This window comes from Macaca thibetana, chromosome 15 (assembly GCF_024542745.1).
Source record: "Macaca thibetana thibetana isolate TM-01 chromosome 15, ASM2454274v1, whole genome shotgun sequence".
Classification (NCBI taxonomy): Eukaryota; Metazoa; Chordata; class Mammalia; order Primates; family Cercopithecidae; genus Macaca; species Macaca thibetana.
The window spans coordinates 30,808,823-30,822,537 of record NC_065592.1 but is presented as its reverse complement, the minus strand read 5'-3'; the positions used below and the strand labels follow the sequence as shown (position 1 = coordinate 30,822,537).

Here is a 13,715-nt window from a genome sequence, read left to right as displayed (position 1 = left end):
AAGATAACATTTTAGGTGTGCTTTACAGAATAATTTTCTTTGATGAGATGGAAATGGGGAAAGGAACTGTAAGCTGGAAGGACCTGGGAAGTGAGAAATAAAGGTGCTATGGTATATATCAGAAGAAGGATCAATGAGACAAGGATGGAATGTGCTAATCAGCAAATTCTGATCTAGTGAAGAGTACTAACCAGATTAGAATTCATGAGACCAGATCCTAATTCTTCTATTAAAAAAAAAGAAAGCGCCACTTGTTCTTCATTATCTCATTTTTTTTCATTTATATTTCCTCCCAAGGGTTTTGATAAAATAAAAATGCATGTAAAAGAGTTCTGAAAAGAAAAACACTAGGCAAGTTCATGGCAAAATTAGTAATATACAAATCATAAATCCTTTAGCTAGTGTATATACTTGTAAGTCAAGTTAACATTTTCCATGCTGCTTCTGCTAGCTTTTTATCCAGACTACAATTCTAACAATTAAGGGTTTATTAATGAGAATAATAATTATTGTACTCTACCTTTGCAGTCAGGAGTAGGGCTAAAAGAAGAGTTCCTATCACTAACAAAAATATGATGAAAATGCTAATTATTTTATCTAACATCTTCTCCAACCAGATGATCATCTGCACAAAAATGAAAAAGAGAATTACTTATCTTTAAAGTAGAACGTTAAAAATACAGATACTCAATTATCATAAAGACAAAACAGGATCTTCAGCATGGCAAAGCAAATTATGGCATAATAATTAAAGCAATAAAAGCTTTAAGCAACTTTAAAAACTTCACAGTACTCATTACTGCTGGTGTTACATAGTTTATTACTGTCATAGCTAAGAAAAAGGCAGTCGATTTCAACATAACCTTTATCTATATTCAAATTCTCAAACTGTAGGATATCTATGTTTCAAATTGTAATTTATAACCTGGTAAGTATTCTAAACAAAATATTGACAATCCATTAGCTGACCTAAAATCTCATGAAGCTGTATTATCAGTTTAACAAATATCCAAGACTTTAGCAAAAGTCTCTTATAATACAGGCATGGCCTAAAAAATACAGATAAAATTGGAGCAAATTAAAAGAGGAGTTGCATTCAAAATATTTTTTCCATTTGATATCATTAGAATTACAAAAGCAGTAACAAAGAAAATCGAATGTTAAGGCAATGATAAATAACAAAGATAACAGTTGCCCAAGGAGCGAGGGGTTGGGAGGTGAATGCACAATCAAGGAGGGGCACAAAACACGCTTCAGGTTAATTTGTTTTATTAAGGGGGGAGTCACCGATAGATAAATGGGTATTCTTTACATCTTTTTATGTTTGAAATATTTCATAATACATACTAAAATGCTTTTCAAAATCTGATATTCTACTTAAGTTTCTATTATTCTGAAAACATAAGCTTTATGACATGATTGTAATTGATATAAATTAATCAATATAGTAGCTGTTCCTTAATCAATAATTAAAATTGTGCTTTCCCTAAATGCTATCTGACATTGTCTTGCTATAACTTCCCTCATCTTTCACAACCACAAATAATCCTACATTTTAAACAACTTGTGTTTTCAGAATATATACCTGATAGATTGCTAGAATTCCTTTCATGCAAAGCTACCATCTAACATCTCAAAACTACATTTAACTAGATTAATAACTGCTGAAACACCACAGTGCACCGCTCAACCCCAACGTGAGCAACAGCATTGCTTAATAAGTTATTCTTAATTTAGATCTGATTTATGCTCTCTAAACAGTGAATTAAACATCCAAAAGCAAAGAATGTTGGTTGAAAAAACAACATGACTTCTGCAGCATTTACTTTCACTTGACATTTATAAGCTTGTGCCCTCCTTATCTGTTTTTCATCAAGGACACTGTCACTAAGAGATCAACGCTAAAGTGAACTCAAAGATAAAAAGTTAATCTTTAATCTTGACAATTACAGCTTCAAACAGAAGAGTTAATTTTCAGTGCATGCTACCAAAGCATCAAAGACAATGCAGACTAAAAAAAAAGGAATAACAGGTTTCTAAGATATGGAAGGTCAGATGTCATATTCCGAAGTTAAATTCTAAAATCAATGAAACTGAAAACTTTCACAATTAGAAACCAACTGAAAAACTAGTTCCCAAGGCAGCTTCCTGAGGAAAGAGCTAGGTTTGTATCACTTCTCTTTGTATCTCCAAAATCTAAGCGCTTAGCATGTGGTAAGCATTCAATTACTATGTGTTTGAATAAGCAAGCATAAATAACATAATTTCAAAATTAAGACTATATTTTTAACCACAGATTACAATTTCTGAAAATAATGTAGGAGCCTCTATTTTTTCAGAAAAGTCATATCCTGAAATGCATTTTTAAATGTAAATATCTATTTAGAAACATGTTTGAGTATTTTTAACATATAAAATTATATTCAAAAGAATATTCAAAAACATATTATGTACATTAACATTACAATATCAAATTTTTTAGTTTTAAGTTAGGGTAAAATTTTTCTAACACAAGCCATAAAGGTAGAAAAAAATTCACAGTCACCTAAATAAAAATGTATATCCAAAGGATGACAGTGAGGGTTGGATGTTTCATTGAAATTTAAAATAAACAAAATTATTTAAGATGCTCAAAAAATAAGCTAAGAAGTTGTTTTCATCACATGTGGCCAGTTAAGTTAGCTGAGAACAGGGCAAGAAGGGAGACAGTAAGAGAGAGGAAAGAGTGGGAAAGAGAAACAGAGACTAAGACTTATTCAAGAATAAAAGGAAACAGAGAAAGTCAAGAGGAAAAAAAAATGGGATGGGAGGAGTTGGTACATAAAACTAAGGACCAAAAGAGGAAAAAAAGCAAAGAGGATAAAAAACTTAGGAGGAAAAGATGAACCAACTCCCTGAAAGACTGAATAGTACAAGACTCACAAAGAAACAGCAACTCGGAGAGAGGAGAGAAACAGAAAGAGAGGAAGCAATGGAGAAGGGGACCAAAGGCCAGAGGTGCTATCTCATGAGGCTGATCCTGTCCCACGTTCTGCTTTGGGCAAAGGAAACCAATCCACTTGCCCTCGCATAGAAATTACCAAGTCTCTAAATGTCCCCAATCTTTCCATGCTGAAAGACTGAGAAGTGACTTTAATTTTTAAAGTTTATTTTTCAAAAAGAGAAGAGAAATAATTTTAAAATGACACTCTGAATGTTTCAAATTAGAATGAAGGGCATGCGTTTTTTAAATTTAGAGATGTCAGTAAATTTACAGTTACACCAAAAGGTACTCTAAAACTTTTACACTAACTGGCCTTATTTATCAAGCTATTAAGAGAGTATTCCACTACCAAGTTTTTCTTCTCTTTCATTATTCTGCGCCTACAGATTTTTCATTTTGCTTTGTTTTTAAACAAAATTCCACTTGAGTTTTAGTGCAAATAATCAATACTAAGAAATAAAACAAGGCCAGGTGCAGTGGCTCACGCCTATAATCCTAACACTTTGGGAGGCTGAGGCAGGCTGATCAATTGAGCTAAGGAGTTCAAGACCAGCCTGGGCAACATAGCAAAACCCCGTCTCTACTAAAAATACCAAAAAAAAAAAAAAAAAACCCCAGGCATGGTGGTGTACACCTGTGGTCCCAGCTACTTAGGAGGCTGACGTGGGAAGATTGCTTGAGCCTGGGAGGTGGAGGTTGTAGTGAGTCAAGATCACGTGACTGCACTCCAGCCTGGGTGACACAGCGAGATCCTGTCTCAAATTTAAAAACAAAAAAACAAAAAAGGAAAAGAAATAAAACAAATAACTCTGTGGGTTACATTTCAATTAACCTATGTATGCTCTCTCACCCTCTCTTCTCTCGAATTGGTTTCCTAATTCACTCCACTTGAAATTTCTACATACCAAAATTACCCAGTGCTGCAATTTTCTGACTTTGAGATGTGATGTAATATAATAAAATAGTTCTCAACTTACGTATGTCCTTTCTTGGAATATACCCACTCAAAATCTCAAGCAGTTACTCTATCTTTACACCAATGCTTTACTATGTTACATGGAATCATCAAAGGAAAGAAAAAAGGTACTTGATCTTAGAGATCTTTTAAAATTAACTCAATGATTCAGTTATGAATTAGGCTCATAAATTAGGTAATCTAGCTCATTTAGTCCACTGAAGGTTAAATCAAATTTAATCCAATGAATTTAGTTCTCCTTTCCCCATCTCTTGAGGGCAATTTCATTTCAATATAACACAAATTGAAGAAAAGTACAAAACCACCTACTTTGATCGCTTGAGCCCAGGAGTTCACAGTTGCAGTGAGCTTTCATTGTGCCACTGCACTCCAGCCTGAGCAACAGAGCAAGACCCTGTCTCTAAAAGATAATTGAAACAAATAAAAATTTTTTAGAAACCACCTTCTTTGGTCAAAATTTTAAAACGTGACTTATATTTGCACATCATTTGCCAAGGATTGAACTCGCTTACCCATACTAGTTTTATAGGGAATGGAGATATATATACAACCATGTGAGACTGTGGGAGTGTTTATTTTACATAATGCTTCTTTCCAACCCAAGTTTAAAACTTTAGGTATTGTAAAAAGTCTCCCCTCTCCTCCATTTCAACAGAAAAAAATGAAATCCTAACCCATCCAAAAGTCTCATTTTGATCTATTTTCAAGAAGTACCACATCTTTCTTAAGGCCTGATATAATATTTCCACAAAAGACATATATAGAGAGAGAGTTTTATTATGTTTAAACACAACATATATAAATGATGTCATCTCTTGCTATCTGTCCTAGAGATTCATTGAAATTATTATCATTTTTTTAAGAAACAGGGTCTTGCTGTCACCCAGGCTGGAGTGCAATGGTGCAATTATTGCTCACTGCAACCTTGAATTCCTGGGCTCAAACAATCCTCCTGCCTCAGTCTCCTGGGTAGTTAGGACTACAAGTGTGTGCCACCATGCCTGGCTATTTGATTCATTAAAATTAATTTAAACATTACAATATGTGACTATATGTCAAGGTAGAACATTCCTAATATATCTGGATTAGCCTTTACTGAAGTTATTAAAACTGAATTATAATGCCATGCCAATCATGTGAAGCATTTACCATAGATACAACCTCATACCTTGGAGAAAATACAAAATTCGATGTCACAGGTCATGACTACAATCTGTTTTAAGTTAAAAATAAATTTTGAAATACTAGTTATTTAAAAAAAAGACAACATATAAAATTATCTGCCAAGGAAACCATACAAATAATTCACAGATTTGTCTTTTTTAAAAATTCCTGTGTCTTTTATAGAAAAAGTAGCAAACAGAGAGTTCTCTCTTGCCCTTACAATAACTATTGCCTAACGTGTTTTCACACATCAAAGGAGACTAGAATGTCAGGCTAAGCCACATTTACATAACTGAAAAGGAATGAAAATCATTTACAGTGGACAAAAGGACTAGGAGACAGAACTTCTTACACTTGAGCAAGGAGATGCCATCCATATCATAGACAGCCTTTGCTGAGTTTTTAGCAAATTATACTGTGATAGTATTCATGCTTCACGACCTTCCATAGCTTATAATTAAAACTTGAAAACAAAAACTTAGTTTGACACATGGACAGAAACAGAGTGAGAAAGGCGATACGGGGGCATTACAGAATTCAATAGTAAAAACCAACATCTGGATGTTCATTTACCTTCTTATTTAGCCAGTGCCAGAGCTTGAGGATAGTGGGTAAGGTGAGAAAGAGAAGATAAGAACAGTGGAATATCATTAGAGAATGCAATCACAGTATGAAAAGAAAAGAAAAGGAAAGCATGAGAAGGTAACTGTCCCAGACAAAGGAAAAACTAGGGATGGAAAAACTAACACAATAAAGTTTTAAAATCAAGAGAATTTTAAGATATATAATGATTGAAATGATAACCACATCTTTGTTGGGAATCCAACAATTAAAAATACATAAAATAACCTGCATGCCCATAGGCTTAGTGTCTCCATGCCTTTGCACTGCTCTGCCTGCTTGCCCTTCTGGCCATGTCTACCTAAGAAACTCCCACCTGTGCTTCAAAACTTGCTCCAGGATCATTTCCTCCGCTGCCGTTCCCTTTCTCATACCCTATTAACAGTGAGTCATTTCTTGCTCAGTGCTGCCACTGTATCCTGTACACACTTTTCCTACATAAATTCCTAATACTTACATAGAGCTTACTGTGTACCAGGCAATGATCTAGGGATTTTACATATATTACCTCATTTAACCCTTACCACCACTCTAGGAGGTAGGTTCTATTGTACCTATTTTACTGGTATGGAAACCAACGCACAGAAAGGTTAGGAAACTTAATGGATTCATAGTCCATGCTCTTTAACCACTAAGGCTCCAAATCTAACCACCATCTCTGAATTTTTATGAATTCCTGTCTTTCCCCAACAAACAAGGCTTCTGTATCTGGTTTTCCAGGATTCATCTGATTTTCCATAGGACTTAATACAGTATCTGACATATGGGAATTACTCCAAAAATACTCACTAAACTGAGCCACTGCCTAGCTACATAATTTTAGGCAAGTCGCTTAACCTCTCTGGATTTCAATTTGGTCCTAATATAATAAGGGAATTGAATCAGAAGATCCATTTCTCCCATTTTTATGAGGAAAAAATACTTACACAAGCCTTATTTAAAGTAAACCCATCTTATCCTTGTGTAAACCATAATTTTAAATGTTAAACTTTCATCATAGAATTAGATATTACACGTGTTATCAACAGTTACAATATAAACACATGGAATGGAAGATTTCAAACCATGAAATATATTAACTCCATTAAGACAGCCCAAGTCCTTAAAATACAATACCTTGCTATCAACTTTTAATAAGAATTTTCCAAGCCCGACAATGGGCCAAGGTGCGAGAGCCCCCTGCCGCTCCTTCAGGAAGCTTTCTGTAACACCCCACCACACATGGTAGTGTTTCTCCAGGAAGTCCACAACTCCAAAGTGAATGACAAGCTTTTTGAGTATCCAGACTAAAAAAAGGTAAAAAATACAAATATAAACATTATAGATATACATTAACAAGTTGTAACATGAAAAGGTTCCTTAATTTCACATGACCTTTCTAAAATAGTAAAACTAGTATTAAAAAGAAGATCAATGTTAAAATGCAGGGTAGGACTCAAACTATTCCACACAGATGGAACTGGACAATGTAACTTTTCAAACCATCCCCAACTGCCTATATATTATCTTCTTCATGAAGTCTGAATCCTTGAAGAGTCTGGGATTATGTTATGGCCCATATAAACATAAGATACTCTTATTGTGAAGATTTCAGTGACTATAATTCTGGCCCCTCACATATTTTCCCCCTTCCTGAGTAAAGAATACAAAACCCTGACGTTTCCTCATCTCCTTGGCTTTTCAAATTTTCTTGTTTTCCTTGGTTGCTCGTTATTTAGTGACCAGAAAAGCATAAGGTATTCCATACGCATCATGATTTTGTACCACTGCAGAGCAATGTTGTTCCTATTTCCCCATTTGATGCTGCTCTCAACATCTGAACAGATGCCAGGGTTCAATAGAGAAGCAAGCTGAGTACTAGCAGGGCTGCGACAAATGGCCCAAGGCTGTGCACTGCAACTTCAGTGGGGACCACTCTCAGACCACACCATCCCCTCCTGGAGTTGGGCAGTGAAGTGGCCTTCAAGCAGAGGTTAAGCTTCCTGTTAGAAGCCAATTAAGAAGGTGGTAGGGCCAGAAGGAAGTGTTACTCAACTGTGAGGCTTGCCTTGAAGTTTGGACCCTGGATCTCAATCAGTATATAATTTCTCTAACTCTAGAGATTTGTGTTCTTAGCTCTGGCCTTATAACCTAAAGGTTCACAATTTGCTGTTTTGAACCATGAGCTCAGTGTTACACACAAGTTCCACAATTTCTTTACTACCATTTTTAAATCCCTAAAAAAGTCCTAGAAGAGCTCCTATAGTTTCACTAAGTCCAGGTAATTACAAGCTGTAGAAAAGCTTTTAGGGGCCACATTATTCACAGCCTGCTCTCCCAAGATCATGTCAAATTCCTATGGTGACCAGAAGATTAAGCTACAACTAAGAGAAATGAAATTCCTGCTAACAAACTTTAAGGAAAAGAGAGTTGCAACAGCATCTGACAGAGTTTGCCAGCAGAGTAAAATCATCTGGAAAAAAACAAAGTATGGAACAATCTAGAAGAGCAATTTAAACTGCTCCACTCAGTTTAACAGGAAGCATGGCGATGGTATCTGCTCTCTGACTTGCTTAATTAAAGCTGTATCTTATTCGAACTGCCTAACAGAAGTTGTTTGAGGACACAAGAACCAGATATAGGCCGGGCACGGTGGCTCACACCTGTAGTCCCAGCACTTTGGGAAGCCAAGGTGGGAGGATTGCTTGAGTTCAAGAGTTTGAGACCAGCCTGGGCAACATGGCAAACTACAAAAAATACAAAAAACACAGCCAGTGGTGGCCAGGTGCAGTGGCTCACACCTGTAATCCCAGCACTTTGGGAGGTTGAGGTGGGCGGATCACGAGGTCAGAGGATCAAGACCATCCTGGCTAACACAGCGAAACCCCGTCTCTACTAAAAATACAAAAAATTAGCCAGGCGTGGTGGTGGGCGCCTCTAGTCCCAGCTACTTGGGAGGCTGAGGCAGGAGAATGGCGTGAACCTGGGAGGCGGAGCTTGCAATAAGCCAAGATTGCATCACTGCACTCCCACCTGGGCAACAGAGCAAGACTCTGTCTCAAAAAAAAAAAAAAAAGCCAGTGGCACGCACCTGTAGCCTCAGCTATCTGGTGGGGGACTGAGGCAGGAGGATCACTTGAGCCTGAGAGATCAAGGCTGTGGTGACTGAGTGACAAAGTGAGACCCTATCTCAAAAAAAAAAAAAAAAAAAAAAAAAAAAAAAAACAGATACACACTTCAACCATTTATATTGTATGCTCCCTGAGGACAGGCACTACTATACTGTGCTCTGGTCATAATAAATGTTAAAAAAATAATGCCTATTCAATTAACTATCCAATTTAGTGAGGAAAAATAAAAATAAGTGATGAAAACTAATGATCTAGAAGGTAAATGCGCCAATAAGTTTAGACTTTTAGACTACGGTGGAGAATAGCTTTCAAAAATCAGATTACGTTTTAATCAATATGAAAAACCCTGACATAGGAAATAAGGAGTAATCAAATGTAGGAGGTACCCAGATGGCAAAATCCACAGCAGCCATTGAGGACTCAATGAATTTGGCACAAAATATGGCTGCCGCAAGAGGAAAGCCCAAATAATCAGGAAAGTATTAGGTAAAAGATGTTTCTACAACGCACCTGTCAGAGAAAACTCTTCTTTATCTAGTCTTAGAAGAAAGACAGTTTTAGACAATTAAAACTGGTGGGCCTTAAATTGCCACAGCATTAAGATACAAAGACCTGATTTAATGGATTATGGAAAATCATGATTCCATTTTGATGTAATACATATAATATATACATACATGTAATTTAATTTTTCTGTCAAACAAATCACAAGACTTTACATACATATATTTCTCAAAACCTACATTTCCTTTGAATTAAAAAGGCAAGGTAAAATGTGCTTTCCTAAGAGTAACTCTCAAAAATCATTCAATCTCAGCTGGGTGCAGTGGCTCACTCCTGTAATGCCAGCACTTTGGGAGGCGGAGGTGAGCAGATGACTTGAGGTAAGGATTCGAGACCGGCCTGGCCAACATGGTGAAATCCCATCACTACTAAAAATACAAAAAATTAGCCAGAGGAGGTGGCGCGTGCCTGTAGTCCCAGAAACTGAGGAGGCTGAGGTGGGAGAATCATTTGAACCCAGGAGGCGGAAGCTGCAGTGAGCCGAGATCGCGCCACCGCAATCCAACCTGGGTGACAGAGCGAGACTCCATCTCAAAAAAAAAGAAGAAAAAAAAATCATTCGATCTTCAAATTCCAAAACACAGATGATTGTTAACATTCTCCTCCACAGAATCATGGATGGCTAATCAGTCAAATCTCTACATGGAGCTATTAATCTCAAATACTACATGAAACTGTAAGAGGCTAAACACATTTTCTGAGCTTAAAAGTGAAATATTGGCTGGGCGCAGTGGCTCACGCCTATAATCCCAGCACTTTGGGAGGCAGAGGTGGGCAGATCATGAGGTCAGGAGATCGAGACCATCCTGGCTAACATGGTGAAACCCTGTCTCTACCAAAAACAAAAAAAATTAGCTGGGGATGGTGGCGGGCACCTATAGTCCCAGCTACTTGAGAGGCTGAGGCAGGAGAATGGCGTGAACCTGGGAGGCGGAGCTTGCAGTGAGCCAAGATCACGCCACTGCGCTTCCACCCTGTGTGAGACTCGGTCTCAAAAACAGAAAAAAGAAAAAAAAAGTGAAATATTAAAGATGCATCAAAATAATAAATTAACAAAATGGTGTTTACTATTTAAATGCAAACGTAAGACTGTTTTACTTTGCAAGACAGTAAATTTATCTCAAATATTAAAATCCAAAAGTAAAAAAAGAAGAAAAAAATCTTCAAAGACAAGACAAGATCGTACTTAACCAGATAACGACCTGCAATTGGCACTGGCAGCAACTGTACAATCCACAGGTTCAACCAGATCTGCACGACGACAATGGCCCAAACCAGAGAAACGAAGTAGATGTCACTAGTTTTCTTCTTTCTAAGAAATGTTCCTATTTCAGGCCTTCGTCTGCCCAGAGTGGGTGAAGGGGAAGTGGGTGAAGGGGAGGAGGGTGAAGGGGAGGTGGACAACGTTGGAGGGGATTCTCCCCTGTCCAATGCTTCTGAAAAGGGAAAGAAAAACACCACACACCGTATTAGTCCACATGAGGAAATGGGATACAGAGCCACTCGTTAGGCTAGCCTGTTTCAGGCCTTCAAAATGTGCTGATATGGTATGATTACATTGGGTTAAAAAAGACAAAATTATTTGGACCCATGTTTGCATATGCACTGAAAAACGTGGAGAATCACAATGCCAACAGAGCTTGAATCTAGAAGAGTAAGTTAGTTGGTGATAGAATTGGGAGTCATTAAAACAAAATACATGACAAAGTAGCTGAGAATTATAATTATCCCATAAAACTTATTCAAACTATTTAAAGAAACAAATGCTAACATATACTAGAAATTCTATATTTAAAAATCCCTCTTCTTTTAATAGAACTTTAGATTAGATGTATTTATATCCGTTTCTGACACAAGAAGACTTTTCAGTGTTATTTCACCTAAAATGGAACGAACTGATCTTACAAAAACCCAGGGCTTTCAAACAGATAGAAGATATAAAACATGAGTGAGATACAAAAACAATGACAGATTTCTCGGGTGAGGATTTTCAAATAAAGGAAACTATACTGGATTATTTCACATAAGACACCATTTCCTAACAATACAACGACCATGTTACGTTTTACTATAGGGTGTTATTATTTCTATTTCCTAGTTTTAATAAGATATACCACATACATCAGAAATTACATAACTCCTAAAGCAGTATTACTCTATATATACTATAATAATGAAAATTATTAAGATCCTAAAACTTGCATTTTGCCTTTCATTAGAAAAAAATGTTAATTACAATAAAGTATGTCATGTTGAACATGTGGATTGTTAATTACAAAAGTATCATATGTCAGAAAGTCTAGAAAAAAGAGAAAAGAAATAAGAACTCCCATAATCCCAACCTCACATTTTCCCCCTGGTCTTTTACTTAGTCGTAGCATGTTCTACTTATCCTTTCTCATTCTTTCTCTTCAGCTGAACGTCAGCTCCACCAGAGCTAAGACCTTGTCTATTTTGTTCTCCCTCCACTGAATTCCTGGCACATACAATAGTATCTCATATGCAGGAGGTGCTCACTAAATATGTAAATGAATGACTTCCCTGTTGTTTCATAATTTTCATAAGCAACCACCCACACAGTAGCCCACTAAGTGCTGTATCATAATTTCCTTAATGTTTTTCATGTTAAATGTTCAGTTATTAATAAATTTTTACTACTGAGACCACTTGCACCCTGGTAAGTCAGCTCACCTCACCAGGACCAACATTCTACCCTTACAAGTTCAGGGCTAAAGCCCAAGCTAGTTAACAGATGCTTTTGTTTGACTCTGCTCTAAGTAGCTTTCTAATTTGGAAACTTCATGTTGGTGGGTGTGACAGATATTTGGAAGAAAGAGTCCAAAACCAAAACATCATTTCCTCTCCACTTTGGAAACATAATTCCATGTGCAAGAAAAATAAGTGTTCCTACTACACCAAATTCCTTTCTCTTAGCTGATATTTCAAAAGTCAGTTCTTCAAGGAGAATTCACTCTAAATATTGCCTAACTCCAAATACCTCTGGCACTAATGGACCTCTAAGCACAGACTAAGGTGGCCTTTTACATTCCAGAACTCTTCAAGAGAACAGCATGACTCTATAGCTGGTATATCTACCAGCTGGATCCCTCAGGAGCCTGCAATTCCCAAAGCCAGGCCACACATGACAATGAGTCCAAAACAATCAGAGAGGTCTGTTTTAGGGGTCAACATATTAACACATGAAGCATGCAAACTTTCAGAGAAAGAATGACAGAGAAATGGATGACTGCAACATGGAAAATAAAAGTCCTCCCCAAAAAGAGAGCTGGGAAAAGGGAACAAAAGAAAGAAAAAACAACAGGAAGAGACAGGGTAAAATAAAATCATGGAGGAGAACTGACAGTTGTAGAAGAAAGAAATGGAAAATAAGAAATCAAGATAAGATATGCAAAAAGTGGAGGGAAATGTGGGAAAGGTAAATGGAGACTGAGAAAAGGAAAATAAAAAGAAAGGAATGAAGAACAGAAGAAAAATAAGAAAAGCCTTTTTTTAAAAAGGAAAGAACAAAGAACTAAGATCAGAAACTCAAAAAGGTAAATAATTAAATGTATTTAAAACATGATATATGAGAACGAAGATGAGAGGGAAAAGGGCATAAAAAAAGGAACCAAAGAGAATAAATGAAGGATCAGCAGAAGTAGCATTTTGTGATGCTAGTGTCCTAAATTTTACATTCTATGTACATTTCATTTTCCAGAATAACCTTGAATGTCACCAGAACATCAGTCACCTGCAGGCTGAGTGGAGAGCTGGTCTTCACTGCTTGATTCATACCCTGTGATAGAGATGGCCAAGTTTGCCAGAGTAGAAGCTGCCATGGAGATAACCTGCCCTGGTAACTCTGCCCCTGTAAAAGAAGCATCCATTTTCAAAACTCTTTAAAGTGGGAAATAATGGCTGCAAATTTAAACACAGTCCAACATTTTCAACAACAACAAAATAAAATGGTTACTACTGACCCACTGAATAAGTGGTTCTTCACCAAGGAAGAACCATTAAGAATCGACATGAGAGTGTGCTAAAAAAGCAAATCCCTCGACTTTCTGTATACCTTTCTCCTTTGGGAACTTCATGCTGGTGGATGTGGCAGACACTACACATGTAAATTTGGAGTCTCACACTTATATTTGTTAACAAGTTGATTTTAATGCATACTTCTATTGAAAAACACTACCACATCAAGTCTGTGAGCTCCCTGATCTGTCTTAGGCTGTGTTGTATGACTAGGTCTCATCTTAGTACAAGACAGCCCACATTTGGTGATCATAATAAAAAC

General features: G+C 36.7%; 2 protein-coding genes across 6 annotated transcripts in view; both read right to left on the bottom strand.

Annotated features, from left to right (window-relative positions):
• The window catches only part of CTNNAL1 (catenin alpha like 1), a 264,318-nt gene that overhangs the window by 140,554 nt on the left and 110,049 nt on the right, over positions 1-13,715 (bottom strand). The gene's annotated exons all lie outside the window — the stretch shown is intronic.
• TMEM245 (transmembrane protein 245) overlaps positions 1-13,715 on the bottom strand; it is a 123,725-nt gene that overhangs the window by 82,801 nt on the left and 27,209 nt on the right. For 3 of the 5 annotated variants that reach the window (XM_050759549.1, XM_050759548.1, XM_050759547.1), the window contains exons 4-8: positions 13,170-13,286; positions 10,621-10,854; positions 6,861-7,030; positions 5,697-5,720; positions 521-625 (exon numbers count right to left, since the gene is read on the bottom strand). In XM_050759549.1, the coding sequence (XP_050615506.1) occupies positions 521-625; positions 5,697-5,720; positions 6,861-7,030; positions 10,621-10,854; positions 13,170-13,286 (650 nt within the window). The remainder of the gene's footprint in view (positions 1-520; positions 626-5,696; positions 5,721-6,860; positions 7,031-10,620; positions 10,855-13,169; positions 13,287-13,715) is intronic. The other 2 variants (XM_050759550.1, XM_050759551.1) reach the window with 2 other exon arrangements.